The 25,535-nt window shown below is 40.4% G+C and overlaps 1 protein-coding gene across 4 annotated transcripts; it reads left to right on the forward strand.

The window, feature by feature from the left end:
• Nucleotides 1-209: 209 nt before the first annotated feature.
• Nucleotides 210-25,262, forward strand: LOC147317349 (transforming acidic coiled-coil-containing protein 1-like). 4 transcript variants are annotated; one of them, XM_086314194.1, is made up of 13 exons: nt 210-283; nt 11,759-11,850; nt 16,056-16,482; nt 18,256-18,310; nt 18,416-18,497; nt 19,050-19,102; nt 21,019-21,153; nt 21,289-21,365; nt 21,514-21,557; nt 21,812-21,972; nt 22,393-22,499; nt 22,592-22,712; nt 23,659-25,262. In XM_086314194.1, exons 1-13 carry the CDS (start codon nt 279-281, stop codon nt 23,725-23,727), a joined length of 1,428 nt encoding a protein of 475 aa, XP_086170320.1. In that variant the 5' UTR covers nt 210-278; the 3' UTR covers nt 23,728-25,262. The 4 variants fall into 4 exon arrangements, with proteins under 4 accessions (XP_086170320.1, XP_086170319.1, XP_086170317.1 ...); XM_086314193.1 differs by lacking the exon at nt 210-283 and adding an exon at nt 1,502-1,788; XM_086314191.1 differs by lacking the exon at nt 210-283 and adding an exon at nt 9,747-10,251.
• Nucleotides 25,263-25,535: the final 273 nt, after the last annotated feature.

Here is a 25,535-nt window from a genome sequence, read left to right on the forward strand (position 1 = left end):
GTTTTTAACGTTTGATTAGAAGCAACACAAAAAAACTTTCTCAGTCAATTCAGATTTGCAAAGTAATAAATCCTTCAAACAAAGACGAGGGGATGTTTTAAAGTAAGTAAGAGCAGCCAAAAAAAAGTAAACCACACACGAAGGACGCAGCTCATAATTCTCAGATGTAACGATCTCATTGTCGTTACTATAGCAAATCACTCGGGCATGCGCAGTTAAGCGATAAACACACTATCAGTCGCAGCGGTTGAGTTGGCCTGCAGATTTTGGCAAAAGCAATGAGGTAAGTCAAAGTCTTGAACTTGTTTTTACGGTTAGTCTTAAAGCTTTTTGTCAGAGGTGTTTGTCTTCGTTTTAATGCTCGTGGGTTTTTTTAATGCATGTTGCAGGTCAAACGATAAAAAACGATAAAACAGTAGCTCCCAAACTGAGAGACCACAAAAGAGTCCATGCTTGTAGTAATAGCTGGTAAATTGTACTTTTATATTTTCAGCGCATTTCCGTAGTTGTCCCTGTTGGGTAAAAATATGTGTCATTCAAAAGCTGGGACCTCCATACTGAGCCTCGTGTGATTCACTTCAGTGGGAGGAAATTATGTGCTATAGCTTTTGGGTGACTCCAATTACTGACCCTGCAACACTCTGAGGTTTTAAACCATTCTTCCTTTAATCATTAGAGACAGACGTGGTCAGACTGACTTGTATCAAGAGCTGTGGTTTCTTTATTTATTAATTAATCGTCTCTGCTGCACTGTGACTCAGCATGAGGATTGGACCAACCCTATAAGCGCTTTCCTTCAAATTAATGGTTAAACAATAGCTTTTTTTTATTTTCACAACAGTGTTTAGTCTTTATCAGCCTCGATTAAGCCTCTTGTCATGTTAATCACAATGACCTGATTCTGAAGTAAACTTAGAGGCTGATTAAGGGTTAAGAGGTCAAAATCTAACCAATCAACATGAGAAATGAAAGTGTACAAACAATACTTCCTTACAGTGAAAGGGCATGTTTGTTGTCATGTTAAATCTCTTTTTTGGGGGAGGGGGCTTTGGGTGACAGCAGGTAGCAGGAATGTGATATAACAAGTGGAGCTGTGTTTTATGCCACCAACTCTTTCCCTCCCCCTGGATGTCAGATCTGTTATTCAGCCCACGAACAATAGAAGAGGCTCTCTCTGTCTTAAACAATTCTGTCAAGTCTGCCAGATACCCCCCCCCCCCCCCCCCCCCCCCCCCGTGACACACTGGTACACACACTGTATCTGCCTCCTGTCCAACTCTTTATGCTTGATCCTAATTTTCCCCCGTCACACACACATTTAACCTCTCTGTCTTTCTCCAAAGGGCAGTGCTATTGGTCTGGGGTGTGTGTGTGTGTGTGTGTGTGTGTGTGTGTGTGTGTGTGTGTGTGTGTGTGTGTGTGTGTGTTTTGAAGGAGAGAGAGAGAGGGAGATGATGAAGCTTGGGAAGTAGAGCAAGGAGGCGGGACTTGTCACCATTCACGTGTAGTGCTGATGATGCTCCGTAGAGCATCAACAGAGTCTGTGAAAGAGGAAAGAGGAGAGGCCGCTTGGTTAAATAATAACTAGTCAGCCATGAGGAGCAGTGTGTCGCGCTGCTCTGAAGCTGAGCCAGACTGTCGGGAGGAGACACAGAGGTGAAACTCGGAAGTGGAAGAAGACATCTGAGACGTACCTGTACCAAGCACAGACGCTGCTGTTGCCATGGGGGGCTCTCTCAGCCAGCACAGGAAGGGATCTGTCAGCTCTCCTCGCAAGAAGAACAGCATGTAAGGCTAGATTCTTCATTTGTATGTTTGTCTGTGAGCATGGGGAGATGCTCCAGCTCTTTGGTGTTTTGTCTAACGTGGATGCTTCTGTCAGTGAGGAGGAAGAGAAGTGGGAGATAAGGAATCAAAGTGCAGTTTTGGGGCACTGAGGCAAACAGGACTTTCTGTGCTAGGCAAATTTGCCCATCGTGGGAGTTTGAATACTAGTTAGGTATTCAAATCAGACTAAAGGCAGAAAGCAAGCGAGCTTGACTGAGGAGTGGCGCAGCTGATAACATGAGCTGAAGGTCCAAAGCAGTTCAGTTTTGACAGCTGCTGTAGTTACCACAGTATAAAACACAATGCTGCTGGCAGGTTTTGATTATGCCGCTGTGACCCTAATTCTAACCCTAATCTGCATTGCGTTAATCGTACAAATTGTGCAGTCCATTTCTTTCAGGTACTGCAGATTCCTGTTTCGTTCATGCATCATGTTTGACATCCTTAAAGACCCGTGAGATGTGAAAACCGCAGCTGTCTGGAACACTTATATTGAAAAAAAGGACATTTAAATGTTTGAGCTGAGGCTAGAAAGCACCCAGTCACCACTCATCCTCTTCTTTTTCTTAATCCTTTGTCACAAAGAGCGAGTCCTTTCACTTCGTCCTACTTAAAAGCTTTTCTAAGCTCCTTGTAGCGAAACAACAGTTTCGCATTGTGTGTTATTTTTGTGGTTCTTGTCAGTGGCTGTTAATATGAGAAGCACTGCCGCCATGTACTGAAACTGATATTATTTTGGAGATGGCAGCAGAACACAGAGAGCAACTGTAAGAAAAAGCTGCAGAGAACTCAAAGGGACAAACACTGAGACAAAGCCGTGTTTAAGAAATGCTCAGCTGGTTTAAAAAAAATCTCACCGCTCAAGCATACTCCAGTCTTCTGTATCCATCTGTGTTTTTGTAAGGTCAGATGGGGGTTGGGGTCCTCTTTGAGAGAACACTGGGAAACCAAACACTGCTGTGGGATAGGAGCTTTCAGCTTAGGATCTAAATTTAGTTGGCTTCATCATCCATTTTATATCCTAACTGGAGCAGTCTTAGATGTACACTGTTTTTTTTTTGTTTTTTTTTTTTTGCTCTCCAAAACCCCTGAACACGCAGAGAGAGTCTCACTTGGGAAAAAGCTGCCCTGCATTTGGAGCTCATTTCCTTCTCCATGGTACAAATCAATCTAACGTGGAGTGAAATGTCACTGTCTTCATGTATTGTGAATACATGAAGATGTGACAAATCTAAGGATAAGCATTGATTTTAAGCATAAGGCTTCGCTGTGGGGTATTACCAGCATAAAGATGAAAATCACGGCTAAATAATTGTGAAGTTAACAGGTAAAAACTTTGATTTGCACCATACATTGGATGTTGAAATGCAGTTAAGAATAAGTATAGCTATATTGGCTTTCTAATGGCAGTTAAAATTGTTTTGATTTGATTTGAAGATATGAATGTAAATACAAACATAAGTTGCAGTGGGGTGTGTCGACTCCCTCCCACACTATGGACATGAACTGTAGTGTGGGAATTGTGTGCTCTTTTGTTCCTGTTGTAGTCCAAAACAGTAGCTCAGCTGGTGCCTGTGCATCAGTCCTCTCTTATTATCTCATCGCCTCATTCTTTCTCTCTTTGTTTTATCATGTCGCTGTCAGTCGGGTTATTTTAGTGCATTGCAGCACTGCAAGGGCTTCGGCTCTGATGATTGTAACTGTGTTCACTCCGAGCTAGTTTTCCACTCTGACGCAAATAATTGAATGTTCTCTATAAAATATTCAGGTACTCTTTCGCGATGTGCTTCCCAAAAGCATACCAAAGAATTTGGAGCACCAGTCTCTCTTTGTGTAAATTTATCTCTGTGTGTCTTTTATAACAGCCCTTCCCAAACTGAAGAATGCCACCGCCCAGACTGAAATCTGAAAATCTTCTGCTGTCCCACCAAAATTTTAATCACAGCTCTGATCAGCACATCAGATTAAGATAAAATAGTTTACTGCTTTGCAATTCTGAACTGCTAAAATTTCATAGACAAAAATGTTTTATTCACAACAGAACATAGAAAAGCTGTTGAATGTTTAAACATAGACATTTTACAGTTTCATGAAAGATATTTGGTCATTTTAAATTTGATGGCAGCAAAAAAAAAGTTGGGACGAGGCAACAAAAGACTGGAAAAGTAACGATAGACAGATTCACAAATCTGCAGGAAAACTGCATTTACAAACCTCACTGCATTGGCTCAGGAACTTTTCTGGAAAACCATTCACTCTGCCATCCACAAATGCAGATTAAAACTTTCATGCCATATTGATTGTCTGTTTTAGTTCAGACGATTAATATGTGAATGGGATCCATAAATGCTGCTCACTTCTCTGGACCAAAGCTCATTTAAAATGGACAGACGCAAAGTGGAAAACTGTTCTGTGGTCAGATGAATCTGGAATTCCTTTGGGAAAACATGGATGCAGCATCCTTTTATAGTAGGTGAGGTGAGCAACCATCCAGGCTTTTTTAGGGAAGGTCTTGCATATTTCAGCAAGAAAATGCTAAACTACATGCCTCATCAATGACAAGAGCATGTCTTCATAGTACAAGATTCCGCGTGGTGAACTGACCTGCCTGCAGTCCAGACATTTCACCAACTGAAAACACTCAGAGCATCATGACATGGAAAATACAACAAAGGAGACCCAGGGCTGTTGAGCAGCTAGAATCCGATATTCCAGCGAGAATTAGAGAACATTCCTCTCCCCAGAGTCCAACAGCTGGTCTCTCAGTTCCCAGATGTTTACAGACTGTTGTTAAAAGAGAGATCTGTTACTGCCAAATTCAAAATGACCTCGTATTTTTCTTAACATGGTACATTTGAATTCTGTTTTTATTCACATTTCACACAGAATACCAACTTTTTTGGAAATGGGGTAGTAATTATTAACAACAGCATCAGGTTTCCACCTACCGACAGATGAAAAATTAAAATACCATAAATTCTTTTAGTAAGTTGATGTGGCAACAAGTGCAGCAAGAACAACCTGATTCTAATTCTCTGCTAATTCTAAAAGTCTGTGTAACCTCACTGGAGGGGTGAGGGCTATTATTTCTTCATCTTGGGGTTTGATGATGGTTTTGGAGAGAGAGCTGTTCAAAATCTCCCACGGGTGTTCAACTGGGTTAGTATTTGGTGATTTTGAAGGCCCTTGTGAATAACTGGCACCATTTTCATATAAATCTAATCATGCAGTGACCCCTTGTGTTCTATGGAGAACATATAACATTTTTAAAGAGGACACTCCCATCCCATCAGGAGTGAAATATTTAGGCTGCCAAAGATGACACATGATTTTTTTTTACATTTATTTTTTGTGTCATGTCCACTCCTTTTGCATCCATGTTTTGTATTATTGAATCGCTGACTGAAGCTAGTGTTGGCCTTTGTGTCATTTCGTTTTTCTTACGTGAGGAATAGTTCCAAAAAATGACCACTAGATGGAGCCATATCTTTTAAGAAGCCAACATAGTGTTCCGTTTGGATTAGATAATATTACAACAGACTGTCTTTTGTGAGACATTAAACATGCTCTTATGTAAAAGTTATGGGAAAAGTGACTTATTTCAGGAATTCATGGCAACTGTCTTTAAAAGGGAATCCAGGCTCTGTTATGTTTGTATTCCACCAAGTGGAAGTTGAATCTGTTAAAAAAAATAAAAATAAAAAAATAAAATGTTACTTTTTAATTTTAGCCATTTGAGGTTGGACGCAGTAGCACTGGTGTGTACGTCACATGACATGTTTGCCGTTTAGCATTTGTGCTGTGTGATTGTTGATCAAAGAAGAACCATTCAAGGATGACATTTTGCGCATTCACTCGAATGCAGCTTCTAATTGAAACACAGCCGGAGCTGAAATCTAACATTAAAAGAATGTAAGCTGCAATTACACGGGACACAAAACATGCTGATGACTCTGTTATTCTTAGCTGTACTGGGGATAGAAACATAAAGTCAGGTTGGGATGACTGTTATAATCAAAGGCTTTGTAACCTTTTGGGGCTGACCAAAGTCATTTCAGCTACAGCTTAACTTTATTTTTTTTTCTGGTAAAATGTGTCTTGCGGCCAGGAGAAAGACAAAAAAGCCAAATAATACCATAAAATACACAGAGCAGACTAAAAGATGTAAAATAAAAATGTAAGACGTGAATAAGAGACAATAAGTGACAATAGTGTAGTATTCCTTGGGTATAAAGGCAACATTTCCAACAGTTTATCATAGCAATCTGCTCGTCTCGTGAGACACAGGGCCACTTTTTGTGAAAAGGTGAGCTTTTGTCCAGCTGATGAAGAGGGAAACGCAAGAATGTCCAAATTTAAAAAATACTTGATAAATTTCAAAGTGAAATCATAGTATTCATCTAAGGACAAAGAGTATTTACAGGCAGTGTGTAAACTTTTATACTGGCGCTAAAGTGAGCGTCGGGCGGCTAACTTTATATCATCATGCAATGGATTAGGCATAGAAATAAACAGTTTGTGATAGCTGGGATGCCCCACTAATTCCTTCTTAGTCTACACACAAACACACTTATCTCATCCAGTATCACATCACCTCTGCTGCGTCTCACAGACATGTTTATCACGGCCGATTTATTCTTAGCTCGTAACCACACATGCTGCTTTCAGTCAACATTTATTCCGTGATTAACGATGTGCATTCTTGCTACATTAACTGACAGCACACCCATATAATAGACGTGGTCCAGTGTGTAGGAGTGTGCCTTTTTAATGTGCCATAGTCGTTTCTTTGTGTGTGTGTGTGTGTGTGTGTGTGTGTGTGTGTGTGTGTGTGTGTGTGTGTGTGTGTGTTACTACGAGAGCCGATGACCACTTATAGGAGAACGTGTATGTGTGGGCTTTGCCACTGTTACTTGTGTGTGCTATTTGTGGTTTCAAGGTATTACATAAGAGTTGATTTTTTTTCCCCTTGTATTTTCCTCCTGCTTCTGTCTGCGGTCTGTGCCTCTGCCAGGGAGAGAGTGAGGGATATTTCCACTCACAGACGGTGTACTGTTTTACTTACTGTTTTCCTCGTATGGCCAGTTCACATCTCCAGGTGTTGCAGGGTGAAAAGTTTGTGCAGCACATAGTGTATATCACATATGGCTACTTTATTATGATTATTTAATGATCGTGATTATTTGAACTTTGAATAAACTTGTATTTCTCATTCTACACTGGACTAAAATGTTTCCAAACAGCTGGCTTGGTTTTAAGATCTAAAGCCATTGTTGTAACTGAAATTGAATAAATAATCTTGCATGGCCTTTTCACTTCACCTTTGTGTGCTGCTTGAAGGGCATTGTTAGCTGCAGGCAGACCGTCCTCTCTAGGACAGACAGGTTTGTCTTCTCATCTGTCCTGATAAGGGAACAAAGGCGACTAAAAGCAAGCACAAACAAATGTTTGAGATTCTTCTCCCGCCCCAAACGTTCTTTTTCTTTTCTCTTTCATATCCCAGATCTTTTCATTTCTATTATCTCCCTCTTTCTGCCTCTCGCCTTTCTAACACTTCCCCCGTCTCTGTGCGCTTAATTAAATCAGTCTTTTCCGGTTGCCATGGCTCTCATTTGCTCTGTTTTCGCTGTCGACTCATCATAGGCTGAACAGAGCCTCTTTTTATGTGTTCGCCAGTGTGTAAAAAAAATATGTGTGAGTGCACTGGTTAATCTTTCCCTCTCTTGCTGCCTGCGTGTATCTGTGGATCTGCTCAGTGTGATAATAGCGCTCCTGTCTTTCCTTCCACGTGTTTTGTGGGAGCAGTAAATGGCAGGACGGGCACCTTCAAATAAAAAGCATAAGCAATAAAATGCTTTCGTTCTCATTCCCAGGTCACTTTTTTCACAGTAGTTGGAGCTTCTTCCTGTTATTAGATTATTCATGGTTCATGTTTTTTTGTTGTCAGAGAATACATCTCATCTGGCCTAGATACCGTGTGTGTGTGTGTGTGTGTGTGTGTGTGTGTGTGTGTGTGTGTGTGTGTGTGTGTGTGTGTGTGTGTGTGTGTGTGTGTGTGTGTGTGTGTGTGTGTGTGTGTGTGTGTGTGTGTGTGTGTGTGTGTGTGTGTGTGTGTGTGTGTGTGAGAGAGAGAGAAAGGGAGAGAGGTATAAATGTGAAAGCCTGGACTTACATAAGCCACCCATGAGCAACCTCAGAGGCATTTGTGTGAGCAACGATGAAGCTTTCAGCGAAATGCTTTATTCTGCCGGTGTCGTGCTGAGCTGCATCGTTACTGCTGAATTTAGGTTTGCTGTATTGATTTGTCCTCAGGCTGGCTTGGATCGTTTAAGTGAATAGTAGCTCTGTTAGTTGATGACATATTACTAGATCAGCAACTTTATTCTCAGCTCAGATTTTACTTGCCTGCATTATTATAAAGGTAAAGAGACTATTGTTAGTCCTCGTTAGAAATATTTAATCTCGAATCCTCTTTTTCATGCGGGCCTCTGTGTTGCCAAGTCAAACTGTTACAGCAAATTACAGCTAAAGTACCTTTCAGTCTCACTAAGCAAATTGACTGAGCAACATCTCAGTCATTTAATTTGTAAGAAACATCCTTCAATCCATGATAATAAAAAGCCAGGACGTCTGTTTTTAAAGCAGCCAAAGTTGTAAAGATTTTATCGCATCTGGAAAGCTCTCAGAGTACATACACCACCCACTTTGTGAGATGTGCCTTGGCCTTGACCTCTTTTTGCCTTCAGAATTGCCTTAATTTTTTGTGGCACAGATTCAACTGGAAATATTTCTCAGAAATGTTGGTCCATGTTGACATGATAGAATCACACAATTGCTGCAGATTTGTCAAATGTACATCCAAGATGTGAGTCTCCCGTTCCACCACATTCCAGATGTGCTCTGTTGGATTGAGTTTTGGTGGCTGCGGAGGCCATTTGTTTACTGTGAACTCAGTGTCATGTTCAAAAGTTGACTTTTATCCTGATAGTCTGTTATCCATGGTCCTGGATACACTGTGGTCATAAAGAGATGGATGTGGTCAGCAACAATACTCAGGTTTGGCTATGAGGTTTAAACGATGCTCATATGCCAAGAAAATATTCCCCACACCGTTACGCCAACATCACCAGCCTGAACCGTTGATACAAGGCAGGATGGATTGATGCTTTCATGATTTCTGATCAGCCAAGTTTTTGCCCATGTGAGCTGAGCCTGTTTCCTGTTCTGAGCTGACAAGAGTAGGACTGCGTGGTCCTCTGCTGTTATAGCCTCTCAGCTTCAAGGTTCGATTCAGAGATGTTCTTCTGCTTATCTTGACTGTTGCCTTTCTATCAGCTCAAAGCAGTCTGGTCATTCTCTGGCTCGTTGAATTAAAAAGGTATTTTTCTTGAGAGAGCTGTGGCTGACTGGATAGTTTTACAACTCTAGAGGTTTTGTGTGACAAGCATAGTAGCTAGCAGTTTGTGAAATGCTCAGAAATGCTTGTGTCATGATGTATAAATGAGTGCTTTAAGGTTTATAGTTGTGGGGGGAGGGGGTGATGTTGAGTAAATGGGCTTTACAGCAGGGTATAATTTCCAGATAGCATTTGCACCAGTCTTTTCAGAATACTTCATATACTTACAGCTTTTAAAATGTATATATGCCCTATTAATTCTTCTCCCTTAGCCTGATCACCTCATCCACTTTCTCTGTAGTAGTCTGTCTGCCCCAGAGAAAACCCTTCTTGCCTCTTTAAACAGGAAGCTTTGGCTCTCCTTTCCCCCCTTCTCCTCGCTTGACCCTGAAAGGATCGGCGCGGGGAAAGGCAAACTCCTGAGGATAAACAAGAGAGTTAGCAAACATGTGGGAGCAGGGCGAGCTGATGTCTGTTAACCAGCTGATCGTCCGCCCAGACAGAGCGGAGAGTGAAAAAAGGAGGGGAGCAGAGGGAGGAGTGAATACTGATGCTCCAGTAATCTGTGCCGTGTGAGTCAGTGCTGTTTAGAGCAGAGCGGCAACAGAAGCAGCTGCAGCAGTGTGAGGCACGTTTCTCTCTCACGAACGTCAACAAAGCAGAAGAGCAGGATGGGAAATCTGAGCGGCTAAGCAAGAGGAGGAAGTGAGACAGCAAACAGACAAGGCAAAAGAAGAGGAAGAGAATCAAAAACACAGATCGTGCACTCGTGTTCGCCGTTCTTTTCTTTTCTTTTCTTGCGGCACTCCAAGATAAACTGCCAGTTTCGTTGACAGCAGTAGTAATCGAAACAGAGGAAGAGGAAGGTCACTATTAATTCTTAGAAGTGTCGTCACACTCGGAACTGAACGTGTCGCAAGGATGTCCTGGTTGTCGCCGGTCCAGTGGGCGAAATGGACGTGGTCAGCAGTGACTGGAGGTTCAGCTGATGATGGGCAGCCCGCAGCGAAGAATAACGGAGAAGACATGTAAGAGTGCATGAAGTGAATAGAGAAACATAGCTGCTGCAGTATAATAAATACACTCTGATAGAGAAGATTTGATGCCACGGACTCTCGCAGGTTGATTGTGAATGTGGGTGTTTGTGTGATGACTTCCCTGAGTCATGCTGACAGGTGGTGGTTGTATACAAAGAGACAGAGCATCACTTACAGCAGACAAACTGCTCAGAGCTGTGATAATCTCTGATGCTTTCCTGTGCTGAGGATTGATGATGCTATCATTTGCTAAAAACAGATTCTTGTTTAAAACACAGGCGCTCAGGTTGCTGTTTCACGAGTGTCTGTTTTATGTGTTTTATGTTTCTTTGAGAAACCAACGGTAGGACTGCCTAGGCCTGTTTTTATGTGTGTTTGGGTGTTTGTGAGGGCTCTGTGGTAGTTGGAGAACAGTTGCTGAAAACTGTGGGCAGGAGAAAAAAACCCCACAGTTTCCAAAGCTTTAGATTTTCTTTCTTGTCCATTTCTAGTCTCTAAGTAACCTTCCAAGATTGCAGCCGTTGGGGCCGTCACTGGGATGTGACTCAGTGTGTGTGTGTGTGTGTGTGTGTACACAGTGAGGGGGTGAGTGGCTATGTGTATTAGGATTAGCTGCTGATGGTGGGGTTGTATGGAGCCCCAGAGTGTCAGTGTGTTTGTGTGAGCTGGTTATCAGAGGTGAAGTGTGGCTGGGACTGTGAGCTTTGTTGCTTGTTGTGCTGTCTTTCATTAGAGTGCAGACATTTTGATGTGCTTTGAAGTGACTGACACACACACACACACACACACACACACACACACACACACACACAAACCCTTGCTGTTGATGTCCCTCCTTTTTTTTTTAAGTCTCTCCACAGTTTGGAAATAAATTGTGGCTGGTTGCCGTGGCAGCTGACACAGCAGACCCAAAGACTGCGTGTGTGTCTGTGTTTGTGTGTTGCGGGACACAGTGTGTCGTTACTAAAGAGCAAAGGATGCAGGTGGCCTTGTAGTGCTTCACTTCCTCTCCTCTCCCTTCCTCTAACTTCCTTTAAAATAAAAGCACTTTATGTTTGGTCACTTTGAACTTTCAGCTCTATTGTGCTTGGGTCACTTAAAAAAACATGAATTCCATACTGAAAACCTGTTCTGTGTTTGTTAGAAGGAACAAGACGATCCAACGCCCCAAAACAGCATTCAAAGTTTTATAAACATAATTTAGTAGCTGTTTGTAGGACATATGTGCAGCTTATGAAGCTTTTAAGTGCCTCTCTGTTCTCACAGACAGCACACCGTTGTCTGAAACGCTTTCTTTAAACCAGACAATGTGATGTTTATTTTTATCCCATCTTCTAAAGATTTTTGCAAATACAATGTTGTATATTGTGTTTTCACACTTTCAGCACATTTTATTTTCAAAAGGCAACATTTGACTTTTAATTCCAGATAATACCATGAATAGTTGAGCTCAGTTGTAGCTCAGGTTCATGAATCTATTCATTCCTCTGTCTCACAGTTCGGACTCCGAGGGGACCTTTGAGACTCCAGAGGCCGAGTCTCCGAGTGTTGTGAAGCTGCTGGGCCAACTGGACAACTCCAACCACTCAGGTGAGATTGCTCAGCTGCTTAGCTAGCCCAGTGTTCGTACACTTGTCATAATCCACCCTACCTGCAGGATGAGCGTGATTGGTGGTACAGAAAAGGCAATGACTCTGTGTCCTCTTATTTAACAGACATGAATTGGTTTCTAGTCATTTCATAAACAAAATAAGCTTTTTGCTTGAGAAAATGAAAACCTGATTAACAAAATTGGTAAACCACATTTATTCTATTAGCTACACATATTCAGTTATTTAATCAGCCAATGACATGGCAGCATTTAGGCACACAGACATGGTTAATATGAGCAAACTGAGATTAAGGAAGGGTAAGAAAGATGATCTAAGTGAGTTAAACAGCATGAAAACATGTATACATTCTGCTGTATGATGTAAGGGTGTGTAACTGTTGACCATGTCCATCCCTTTATGACCACACTGTGCCTGTGTGTCTTCTGATAGACATGCACACAATTAATCTCGCACTGAGAAAATTAAGTTATCACGACAAGGCTCAGGAAGATAAAGTTAATTAAAGATGTGGTAAAAATAAATAAATAAATAACCCTATCACCCCGATTTGTATGGACAAATGGTTACCAAATGCAGTAAATTACACAGATTTTTTTTATATATGTACTTACAGTGCAGTGGGAATGATAATGTTTACAGATGGGTTTTTTAGCTGGTATTTATCCTGCGTGGTTATTGTGCAGTCTGAGTGCTGTTGGGATGAAGCACCTACGCCCTGTCCTACACTGTGGCTGCAACAGTCGACTCCTGAATGTCTGCTTACATCAGGATAATGGACCATGCCACATATTTCCAATCATTTGTGATTTTGTTTTAGCTCTGAGAGGGGTGTTAAAAGCACCTCTGCGCATGAAGCCTAATCGGACTGACTGCTGACACTCACAGGTGGGGCTGGGTAACAAGCCGGTTTTTCTTGTGTCACACAATGCTGAAAATTAGTCTTCCATACTTTCTATAACATGTATTTGTATTGGTACGGAAGCACAGATAATCCATAAGCGTTTCAAACAATACCTGGCCTAATTCTCAGGTAGCTGCTAAGATGTCTGATCTAAATCTGCACTGAGAGTCAGTTTAGACAGGCGGACATAAAGAAATATGTCACAGTTATTGTTATTACTTAAGAATAATAGCTTGTTGAAGACTAATACTTTCATAATTATGCCTTCTCTTTTGGGTTGGATTTGTTTTTGCTTTCTTTTGTAATTTGGAGAAAAGTGATACTTTTGTTGTAACAGTAGTATTTACGCTAGTGTGCGTTTAAAATGTTCAGACAATGCAAAGTTGCTTTGTGTAACTTCATACTGGGAATATTATGTTGCTCATTATGCAGTTTTAGCGTGCCAGAATCTGGTCTCGGATCGGCGTACTGTGATCTGCTCAAAGTGTGCTTATGAAAGGTAATCAGACATGTAAATGAGCTCACTTCAGTGGGGCACAGACTTGCAAATGACGCAGGCTGAATCCTCTCTTTTTGAACCTGCCAGCAAGGCCTACTGGGGTGCTTCTCACCCCCTCTTCCTCAGCTGTCCTGCTTTCAGACACGCACAGACACAAGTACCAGGCATTACCATGGCGATGGCGTTTCTGTGTGGAAGCAAATGCGATTGTCACAAGTGTTTCTCCATGTCCTTTAATGATGATTAAAAAGTTATTGATTTCGTCTGTGTGTGTGGATATGTTGTGTCCATTTTGCACGGATGTGTTTTGTAACCACAGTATATGTGAAGCTATGCCACACAGTAATAGAGATTACCGTATTTGTTATTGAAAGTAGTTTTTGGGCTGAAACAGTCACGTTAAGTTAAAAAAATCTGGGTTAGTTTCATGAATAAAAGATCAAATGTGGAGAAACTGATACTCGGGTTCCCTATAATTAGAAGACTTGTGGTTCTGGGAAACTACTGCCTTTTCTTGGGAACATCCACACACCACAATCTAACTAGATGTATTATTTAAACAATAATGAAGATGAAACCTTAGGCAGTTGTGTGTATGCTTGTATTTGTTTCTCTGTTCAGTCTTCTGTTGCTTTCTTTTTCAGTGAGCTGTGAATCTGTAATTCAGCTTGATGTTGTTTTTGTTGCTAAGCCACGTGGTGGTGGTGCATACGTCCTTTGCATGACTGGGTGTGGTTCCTCTACATCTGTTCCTTGTCTCCAAAGGGCGTTTCTGTTGTGTGCCCGAAAGTATCCTGATTTCAGCTGAAGCTTAGTTGAACTTATTCTGTGATTCAGTTAGCCTCACGTTAGCATTCGATCAGAGCAAACTGTGTGAGAAAGAGCTGAAACCACAAAGCCTCGATTCATGTTAGCGTACGGAGAGGTCCCTGTTGCGTTATTAACGGGCGTAGTATTGTAAGTTTAACAGTATGTGGATGGGTGAGGGGGTCTGACTTGTTATAGAGATTCCTGTGTTTCAGCAGCAGTGTGATTCAGCTGCTGCTGTGGTTGTTAGCTAGCTCTTAAAGACATGTATAAGGACACAGGAAATGAAGTGTTCTTTGAGGAAGCCAGCAGCCATTTTAAGTGCTCTAACAGGAGAAGGAAAAGTTTCATGAATCACTACAAGGTTAAATCCTCCAGAGACAGATGCAGTTTTAACATAGACACAGGACGGGGATGTGAGGTTTCGTGGTTTACAATCAGAGAGTCTGGAGGAACTGGAGGAGTGGATTTATAGATAGCAATGCTTTGCACAAGTTATTACATTTAACATGTTGGTTAACACCCCTATTGTATTCTTTCATTAGCAGCAAATTATGATGCAAAATGTTAGTGTCAAAGTTACAGTATATTATGTGCCTTCTAATCCATCCACCTATGGTGGATGCATCAGGGGCAACTCAGGGTTCAGTATCTTGCCCAGTGGAACTGTGACAAGCAGCCATGGGGAGCAGAGTTATTATAGTTTTTGTATTTTCTGAGTAGTTTTTTATTTTAATTTCATTTTGAAATTTTGTTTAATTTAGTTTCAGTTAGTTAGTTTCCACAGTGGATTTTCTTGCATCAGTTTAGCTTTTATTGTTTGAAAGTGTTTAGTTTAAGTTTAGTCCTTGTTATTACTGAATGGAGTACATATGTCAGAGGCCAAATGCAAGGAAACCAGTACAGTGTCACAGTCTTGTATACATCCAAAGTCTTTACAAACACATCCATCGAAGCCTCATCAGGCAAGTTGTAATGAAATTGTTACTAAACTGAAACTCAGAACGTCTGCTGAGTTTCCAAGCTCACTAAATAGTTTCAGGTAATTTCTTTGTCGAAAATCTAGTTTTTATCTTTATTAGAGTTAACCCTTTTTTGTAGTTTAAGTCAGGTCAAGTCAGCTTTATTTGTATAGCACATTTAAAAGACATCAAGCGCCGGCCAAAGTGCTGAACAGAGGGACAATGTAATCAAACAAAAGAAAGAATTCAGATAAATGAGGTAAAAAAAAATTGTAATAACCTTGATGGGGAGCTGGGTAGTAAACCTTCCGATGGCCAGCTGTCCCGCTCCACCTCACAATATACTATATGGACAAAAGTATTGGGCCACACCTCTCAACCTTTGAATCCAGGTGTTTTCCGTCTTAGCTCGCCCTTTTCCCTCATTTAATTTCTTTTTTTTTTTTTCACAGTACAAAGGTTAACTAGTTAACTTATATGACAAACTAGCTAAGTAGTGACATTTAAATAGAGGATTCTTTTTGTTTCTAGATTTTCAGTTCTGTAGTCTGTACGGAGCAGTTCGTTGACTCTTTGTCAGCATGTTAAGTGTTTGAACTATATAATTTTTCCAGCTGCAAATCTCAGATGAGATTGGCTCCCTCTTCACCTGCCTCACCAAAACATAACTGGATCCTTTGCAAGTGATCCTGTACAGAAGCTTGTTTGACACAGATCCTGATTTTATTACAGCTGTTTTCTCTCGATCACTTTCGATACAGCTCTTCAGGATCACAGTCACATTAAAAATATCTTTGCAGCCCTGTGGCACAAGTAGATCGATAAAGGCTGTCAGCAACATATGAGTCTGTTTTTAGGGTTTTGCATCCTAAATGTTGAAACTCTCACTGTAGAGAGTTGAAAACAGCTTCCGTAAACCTACATTAGTGCGCATTTTAGTCTCCACATGTGTTTAAATCAGCATACCCAAATTGTAAATAAACTGACTTCTATTTTTCGGTTTTTTTCCACAGTTTTTCCTGATGTTACAAACCACATTTTGAATACAGTCTCCAGTCAGGATCTTGGTACCGCTCCATCCCAAGAGGTCGATTCTCTGAACAACCTTACCAGCTCCTCGCCTGACAACAGCAGGTTCAGTTTGGATCAGAACCTTAATCTCACCTTCAGTAACAAACCCGATGTGGTCATTTCCCCATCAAAGACTCTTCCACAGGCTGCCCGGCCTCCGACGCTGTCTGTCGTCTCTCCGCTGAACAAACCCGATCCCTCCGAGGTGGATGACGAGGCTCCGGTGACGTCCGACTCAAGCCCGGATTCAAACTTGACTCTCAGTCATGACATTAGTGTGGATTCGGATTTGCTCAATGGCAACATGGACTCTGACATTTCGCTACCAAGCACAAAACTGACCTGCGAGCCCAAAGGGTCAATTATCACGTGAGTACGTTACAGACTTGTATACGAAGCCCTGTCCTTTCCAGTCATCAGCCATAATCATCCCTGTTCCAGTCGGTGACTGCAGTTACACAAATGCTGAATCTGAGCCAGGGTGACTCACACATTTTCAAGCTGAACAAGTGCTTTTCTCTTTTAGTGGCTGTAGGGAACAGTACTGAATGCTCACTATTGTCCTCAATGAACCTAGGAGATCAAAGTGTTCCCATTTTAATCAGCCGTGGTCGCCTGTTGTGTGTCTTGAAAAAGTCCTGTGAGCTGTTTTTTCTTCTTCTCTTCTTTCTAATGAAGAAGTAATATTCAGCATTATCGTGTTTAATAATGCTTTTTTTTTTTTTTTTTTTTTTTGCAGTAGTGTTGGTTTTATTTTAAGAAGTTTTAGAATTCAGTCAGAAAAGATTTTATTTGAAATGCCTGCTTTTAACCCGTGGATGCTGATGAAAGGCTGGATGTTGAAGTCCTGTCTTCATACCTGGATTAAGTATTTTTAAGAAAAGCTTTGTTTTTGCAAAAAGATTTTTCTCTTCAAAGGTATTAACCTCCTTAACGTTTCTGTAACCCCTTGTCGCACGATGTTAAGATGTCAAGCATCGCCCTCTGGTGGTTTTTAACCAGAACTCCATATTTAACACTAATTCGAGCTTTTAAAAAAGATTCGGCACAGGCATGGTTATTTTTTTTTCCTGTTTTTTAACTAATGGATGGTTAAAAAAGCAACTTAACTGTTGTTTTATTAACATATCCCAAAAATGATCCTGATGTGAAATGGCATTCGGAATTTTATTGATATTTCTTTATGCATAAACTCAATGTGCTTAACACAGAAGATTAAAACAAAGAAACAAATTTTTATCAAATTAAAGTCAAAAACACATTATAGTTAGTTATAGTTAGTTTTGTGAGTTCACAATATCATTTCAGTTATTTTTAGTGTTATTTATTTTATTTAAGAAAAGTGTTTTTGTTTTGTTTTTTACCTAGATTTTATTTTTTATTTTAGTTTTAGTTATTCAGGGTATCTGAGTGGACGATAACATATGAGGGTAAAAATAGCACCGGCAGGTAGATGTTTAGGACATGTTTGGATGATCGCTTTATCTGCCGTCTAGTTTTTGCCTCAGTTTTCAGTTTACTAAAGAACAATAATCCTGCACTCACCTTGTGTTTACCCTGACTCCTATCCCGTCCTCTCCTGTGTCTTTCCTTCCTTTTCCTTCAAACCCTGTCATGCTGTGTCCCTTTTCTCTGTGTGGCCTCAGGACTGCTGAGCAAGTCCATTTCCTCTGTGTTCTGTTGTAAGTACTTTGTAACTGTAGGTGCAGAAATGTTTGTGTGGTGTAACTACAGCTCTTTTTTTTTTTTTTTTTTTCTTTTTTTTTGTCTTGCATACATTCATTAATTCTCCTTTGATCACAAAGTGAAGGTGGAAGAAATTGTGGAATTCATCTTATTAAGTAGATGAGAGAAATGGTTTAGTGGTAACCCTATACATCCCTCCAATGCTCTGTGCAAATGTTATTTAAATTTGGCAAACAGCTTCTTCATTAATCTGCTTTTTTTTTGCTGTGTGTAATTCAGCACTTTTAGCAGAGCATGCAAGCTCAGCACACACAAAGCAAAGCTATGCGGCCCAGCTGTAAGGCTTCCTCTGTCTCCTAATTTCTCTTCTCATCATCACACTTGTCCACATGTATGCACACACGGACGTGATCTGTTTGTGTTAGTGCTGATGTTGTCGTTTGCCTTCATATTTAGGAACTCCTGCAAAGTAAAGCAGAACCAGCCGATCCAGAACGACTTTAACGGACAGGTAAGCACTAATAGGTTTTCTGCTGTTGAGCAGCTTCAGACTTGTTCATTAGCACTGCAAACTACATGCAATGGCTATGGATGATTGAGTTTGCTGCTGTTGAAGGATGACCATCATGGAGACCACGCCACAGATGAGGAGAAACTGGCGAGCAGCGTTGGGGTCAAACCAGAAAAGGACCAGAACAGTGAGTCAAATGATTAATTTAGGTTTATTTATACTTTTATACTGTATTTACTTTTCTCATGGCCACTTCACCATAATACACACAGTACACAGGGCACACACTATCCCAATATCAGATAACTGTTAATAATTGTCAGCCTGCATCAGCTTTCCACTTGGATCAAACAATCAGCCAGGGTTAATCAATACTGCACATCAACTAGGTCATCTTTGCTGTACCGTCACATACACAGTAATCATTAACTTCACATGTAATTTTGCATCACATTGAACCCTGTTACTTTGTGAGTTATGAGCATGAGAAAGTGAAAGAAAATCATTATGAAAATGTGCTAGGGGGCCTAGAAGCATTGAAATACAGCTCACATTCACAATAATTCAAATATATGTAGTGAGTGAAATACTTACATCATGATTTAAAAAAAAATAAATGCAATTAGATTTTACGCAACAAAATGTTGTTTAGAAGAATACATTTATATTTTGTGTACTGTAACCTAGTCTGTTACATTATATGGCACTAAATGACCCAGTGACTGCTGTTTCCTTCTAGTCCAAGATTGCCAGGTGACATCCAAACCTGAGGCATCAGACTGCTGCTCTGTGGTGAGATACCGTCACATTTTCCCACCCAGTCATTTCCCTACATCTGCTGCATGTACAATCCATTTAAAGACAGCAAAAGTCTTACTATATAGAGCAATTTCACTGTTAGACCAATGATTTTTGGCTTGAGGCTTTCATGTTGGTCAATGTGCTGTTGGAGCTTTGACCTTTTTAGTCTTTTTCCCTCCTCCATGCATCTCCATGGAAGTAGGTGAAGTTGTGCCAGAAACCTGGTCTATTTATACATCATCAAACTAGAAGCTGTCGTGCATATTCTTTGTTTGTTTGCACCCTCCATGATAATACCATCTAGTGAACACTAGGTGGGGCTAAAGCAATATTTTATGTCTCAGGCAAAGCTTTTAACATTCATGAGTCAAGTCTTTGACTGACAGTCTGTTTCTCATTTGTTCTAGTTTGCGTAGCGTCTGTGTTAAAAATAAAAACGTTATAAGAAAAAATAAAGAATAATGGTAATGAGCACTTAATTGTAAGCTTCCCATGTAACATATATAACTCCAATAATTATGACACTTTATGTGAAATAGTAAATGCCATTTGTGGACTACATTTTGGCTATAAATATGACTTTGGAGAAATACCAACGCACCGATGCCTATCGTACTTCCTTAAATTCACAACTGGACAAATTATTTTGAGATTTGTGGGACTTTGATGTTGCGACCAAATTTTAGCTGGATGAAAAGAGGGCAAAATGCAGCCTTGATGTTCAGACCGAATTTTAGGCAGTTTTCAAGTAGAAATGGTAACATCTCTACTTATATTGTTAAATAGACTGTAATTAACAGGATTTATGGTTATATATAAAATAAAGAAATTACCTGTTTTGCAAGTATCTTTATGACTCTGCATTATTGTACCTACATTATAAGGAATCCATTTCTTTTTGGCCACTTAAAACATCTTTGTGGAACTGTTATATTATATCTGTTGCAATTTCTGCTGCCATCTTGGCCAGCTCTGTCTTGAAAAACTTTTTTTTTTTTTTACATCAGTGACACTTTTTAGCAGGATAAACAGAGGATATATAAAAGTCACTTTGCCAAAAAAAATGATTGGAACTTCTGCCTTGTGACAGGAATGTTGTTTGTGGCTCTAAATGTAGTCTAGTATAAATGCAGTCTGCAGACAAAACACTCACTTTAAAAACAATGGCTTTGACGTGTCCTGGCATGTTCCAGCACTATGTGTAAAAGTAACAGTGGTACTTTGCTGCTTCATAATAAATTAATTGATACTTCTGCACAGTAAAAATAGAAAGATTGTCTGGCTGAATGCTCAGTGTGCAGTTTAGAGCTCAAAACTAGTACAGTACTGATACGATGACTTCACTGTGCTGCAGGAGGTATTTAGTGTCTGCCACTGTGCTCAGGTGACAGATGGATTATAATTATCATTCAGCAGATTAGAATATGACAGCCGTAATCCAGGGAAGGACAAAACAACAGAGGAGAGAGAGACGGAGAGAAGGAGGAGGATTGAGGTCTGTAAGAACGCTGATCGAAAGCCAACGGCTGGTGTGAGGTGAAAGATGAGCAGTTTGAGAGAAAAATAAAAGGGAAAACAAAGAGAAGGAAAGGAGTTGGTGTGTGGAATATCTTCATATAACAGAAAAGTTACACAAAAACAAGAAAACAGCACAGTTTACATGGAATATATGGTGTAAATATAAAACGGCATTGAACGCTAAACCAGTACAGAGAAAAGCTTTGTTAAAGTGTGCAGTTTGTTCAGTTTTATGGGAGTTTTGTTGAATGCTGTTTCCCAAAATAGTGAAAACTGTTTGTGGCCTAGATAACTTTAAATTCTCGACGGTTTAGTGGGTAAACCGCTTATTAGCCCCGTACAAAAGAAAAAGACACAGGAGAGCATGACTGATTTCCTTCTGCTCTCAGCAGTATGAAGACACGTGCAAATTGAAGAACAAGTCGGGGGGAAGTGAGATGCAGAAAACGGGAAGTCAGGTCCTGGATTCCATCTGCATCAGTGAGGCAGAAAAACAGGCTGTTCTCACCCTTATCAGAGAGGAGGTACACTCTTCTATCACACTCATTCATCAGTGTTGCATGTCATCAGTGTACTTATGTATTTATTTTTATTTTTTTACTTTGACAAGGTTTCATTCATGCACACAGTTCATGCTCACAGGAAACGTCTTCTTTCAGATCATCACTAAGGAGGCTGAAGTCAGTGACTGGAAGAAAAAGTATGAAGACTGCAGGAAAGAAGTGGATGAGATGAGGTTAGAAATATGAGAAGCCACTACCATGAGAGTGGTCGCGTAAGGTTTTGATAAACTACGATAGGTTAACTTATCTCACCTCTATCACCTTTAAAAGCAGAATGAATGAATATGTAGCCCTTAGAAACCATTCTGTGTCTTATTACAGAAAGATTGTTGCAGAATATGAGAAGACAATTGCTCAGATGATTGGTGAGTGGAAATACTGAGAGATATATTTGAACAATTTTTTTTTTTTCCATCAAATCAAAATTTTCCATTAAATCAAACATTCCAAAGAATTTGTGTTATCTCTTATCGAGCCTGCAGTTATGATTTCTTATGTCGCATCAGTGAAAAACCAAATTCCTTCCTGCTTGTGAATAAAAATGCAATATTTCAAGCAGTTGAGTCTGAGAAAAAGTTGTGTACCACGCCTTAACAATAGCTGCTTCTTCTTCTGTCAGAGGACGAGCAGCGCAACACTGTGAGTGCCCAGAAGGCTTTGCACACAGTGACGATGGAGAAAGACGCTGCCCTGGCAGACCTGAACTCAGTGGAGCGCTCGCTTTCTGACGTCTTTCGCCGTTACGAAAATATGAAGAGCACCCTGGAGGGCTTTAAGAAAGTAAGGGGTATATGCCTGTCAAGTCCAAGTGCTTTGATGATGAGCTGATAGTAGCACAAATTGGAGGATTGTAAGAGGATTTAGGTCAGAATAAGGTTGGATGGTATCCTGTGATTAAGGGCAGTGGTCTTAAGAGCAACAACACAGGTTTAGATCAATATTTCATGGTTCCCATCTTCGTCAGATGCCACATAAAAACTAATTGTATGCTGAAATCTTTACCTCAGTTTGGTCCAGGACTTAAATAGACTCCTCACTTTATGTGGTTCTATTGGAAAGACTTCTAGGTGTAAACGTGTTAAATCACAGTGTAGGGCATTACTCTAGTTAAAGACTCGAGTTAAAGGAAGAATTCGAATAACAAAAGCATTCACTGTAAAGATTACTTCTAAGGTGCACTGTGTTTGTTTCCTCGTGGAGAATGAAGAGGTGTTGAAGAAGTGTGCACAAGAGTATCTGGCCAGAGTCAAGCAGGAGGAGCAGAGATACCAAACACTAAAGCTGCATGCAGAGGAGAAACTGGACAAGTATGTAGAGAGCAAATATAAAACTACAATAAGAAACGAAACACTCGACAGATTCAGTTTCTGTTAATTATCTCATTTCATGCATCTCTTAGAGCTAATGAGGAGATCGCTCAGGTGCGTGCAAAGGCGAGCGCAGAAAACATGGCGATGACCGCCAGCCTGAGGAAGGAACAGATGAAGAACGAGTCTCTGGAACAAGCCCTGCAGCAGAAGGTGAATTGCATCATGGATACAAAATCTGCTCTGAGCCCCATTTTGTGTGTAGTAGTGATGGACGGGCTGACAGAGGAAGTCAGGCAGAAGGCTCTTTGGACTATTATGTTTAGAGAAGACATTGTCATTTATAGCGAGAGTAGGGAGCAAGTGCAAGAGAGTCTGGAGAGGTGGAGGTATGCGCTTGAGATAAGAGCAAGCAAGACAAGTGTGAAGCTGCAAGGAGCAGAGATGGCGAAGGTGGATGAGGTTAACCTGGGGTCAGCGATCCAAACAATAGACAATGCATTTCAATTCACTTTTATATACAACGCCAAATCACAACAACAGTCGCCTCGAGGTGCTTTATATTGTAGGGTACACCCTACAATAATACATGACCCCACAATAATACAGTAATAAGACAGTGAAGAAGAGAGTGCAGGCAGGGTGGACATGCAGAAGGGTGGTGTGACAGAGGTCCATAGTAGGGATGAGGTGAGAAGGATGCAGATGATCCGCTGTGGCGACCCCCAAAGGGAAAAGCCAAAAAAGTAGTTAAATACAATAAATAGTCTGGACTTGGACTGGATCATTTCCAAATAAGCGTACTTAAAGAAACAATCCGATTAATATTTACATATGATTTGCACTTGTATTTGTTAAACTAAAGGGATCATGCAGCTGGCTTGCGCTGCCACACAGCTGAGGTGCACACCATGAAAGTTTAGTTACAGCTTGTCACACTTGAACGATCACGAGCCACTTCCTTCTACAGTGAAGTTCGCTAAATAGAAATTTGTTCCTACATGAAACTGCTTACAAGAAAACTTTTGTTGTGTTTTTTCTTCTTCTGGGTATCTAGGTCATGATTTCTGTCAAATGACAGCGCTGCTGAGTTTTTAAAAAAGCATTTTTGGTGGTTAGACGGTATTTACTTACTTTCCTCTATTCTGTTTTTTTACAGAATCAAGAGATCGAAGAACTGACAAAAATCTGTGACGAGCTGATTGCCAAAATGGGAAAAACAGACTGAGGATTTCTTTATGGGAATCAACCATGATTGTCCGTTCCTCTGGCCCCGTGCATGCATTCATCCCTGAAGCAGTTCTTATACCCTGTGCCTGCCCTGCATCTCAGAGCCTGCTTATGTACAGACGTCTAAAGTAACTTCTTGTATACTACGATTGCACTACATGTGACAGGAACCAAGAACGCTCTATACATGTTAATTACGTGTGATTATCTTAGTTTGTTTTGACTTCGTGCCCATTTTGAGGCCATCTGGGGGCCTTGTGCTTTTGTCAATCATTCCAGCGAACAACAGCGCACTTGTGACTCAACTTAATTTTCCCAGCAGCTTAACCGCTAAATTCCCAGCAACTCCTCATGTAGGGTGACATCAGATTTAATCTAGGTCGAGATTTGTTTTAAAGTTACATTTCAGCTCAGTTTTGTAGAAGGAATATTTTCTATAAAAGAAGCAGTCTATAAAGTGTATTTTTCTACGACGCAAACGTGGGTTTTATGCTCACCGAGGAAGGCTCAGGGGTATTTCGTCAGGGTTGAATGAGGTCAAGGTTAAAGTCAAGCTGCACAAAACGGGAAGAAAGGGGTTTAGGATCATTTGAGGAAGTACAGCAGCCCACAGAGGCTTTTGTTTGTTTGTTCAGTTATGATTATAAGGGCAAATGACATAATTAATATCATTTGTTTAAACTGGTTCAGACGGCGGCACGTTTGGGATGCTCGACAATTCAAAAAGCCACAGAATATTAATCAGTCACTTTATATGTAAAAAAATAAATAAATTAACCTGACAATCACATAAAAATTCACGGCTTCATCCTGTGTGCATAAACACAAATTTGACTAACTGGTGTTAATGATCGCGAACAGCTGGAAAGGAGAAAAAGAGTCACTCTGTATGTCAGCTAAAGGCTATTATATTATTTTAAGTGCTGCTGTTCTGTGTGTCAACAGTTTTTGTTTAACTTTCAGTATGTCACCGATTGCTCACTAAATCACATTTATCTCTCAGACTTTGACACCTTTGTATTTTTTTCCATTGCTTATGTGCGATGATGAACATGTGAGCCTTATTGCTTGTGTTTACAGCAGTACACTACTAATGCAAGAGAAAAATATCAATTTATTGCATGTTTACTTTCACATCTCTGCATTTTTCAGAATGCACACAGTTTTTTCTTAGCACACCAATAAAAACTAGATCGGCACAGCGCCGCAACAACAGTAAAATTAGAGCTGGTTCCTATATTATACAGAAAAAAGTTTTCTCTTTTAGAAAAACAAAAGAAATGTGTGAAAAGATCAAAGCTCATTCAGGTTTTATCATAAACTAAAAATATAGGCCTTTCATTTTGGTGTTGGTACTTTTTGGTCAGTCACTACTGTAACTTTCTTAATGTCGGATAACTTAATTGGCTTTGTAACTTTAGCCCCTGTAATTATTTAAATATATATTTGTGAATTAGAAATGACGATCTCACTCCTGTGTGGAAGCGACTTGAGCGTTTGTACATCCTTCCTGAATAAACCTAAATAGAATTTGTTCTGCTATGTTTGATTTTTGTTTTCCTGTCTGAGTTCTCTGTATGTGTCAGTGTGCATGTGATGGCCGCAGCTTTGGACTCGCTGCTGATTACGATGCATACCGCTTACATTTTGCACATGCATTACATTTTATATGCACACTGTAAAAAGCTTTAGTAGTTAGAAAAACAAACAAATTACCTCATAATTCTGTTAATAACACCAAACTAACCGTGTGTCTCTCCCTGGGAAAGCTTGCTTTAAGTCAATTACAGCAGTGTGCTGGCTGTG

The sequence above is a fragment of the Aulonocara sp. 'chitande type north' Nkhata Bay genome, linkage group LG12 (assembly GCF_057382095.1).
Source record: "Aulonocara sp. 'chitande type north' Nkhata Bay isolate Kocher_YH1m ecotype deep benthic linkage group LG12, A_spYH_male_GT1.1, whole genome shotgun sequence".
Lineage (NCBI taxonomy): Eukaryota > Metazoa > Chordata > Actinopteri > Cichliformes > Cichlidae > Aulonocara > Aulonocara sp. 'chitande type north' Nkhata Bay.

Excerpts from the sequence above, each read along its gene's own strand:
- LOC147317349 (XM_086314191.1), top strand. The coding sequence starts at position 10,145 with ATGTCCTGGTTGTCGCCGGTCCAGTGGGCGAAATGGACGTGGTCAGCA. Across the intron at positions 21,154-21,288 it reads TCACCCTTATCAGAGAGGAG|ATCATCACTAAGGAGGCTGA; the intron begins GTACACTCTTCT and ends GTCTTCTTTCAG. Across the intron at positions 22,500-22,591 it reads GCAGAGGAGAAACTGGACAA|AGCTAATGAGGAGATCGCTC; the intron begins GTATGTAGAGAG and ends TGCATCTCTTAG.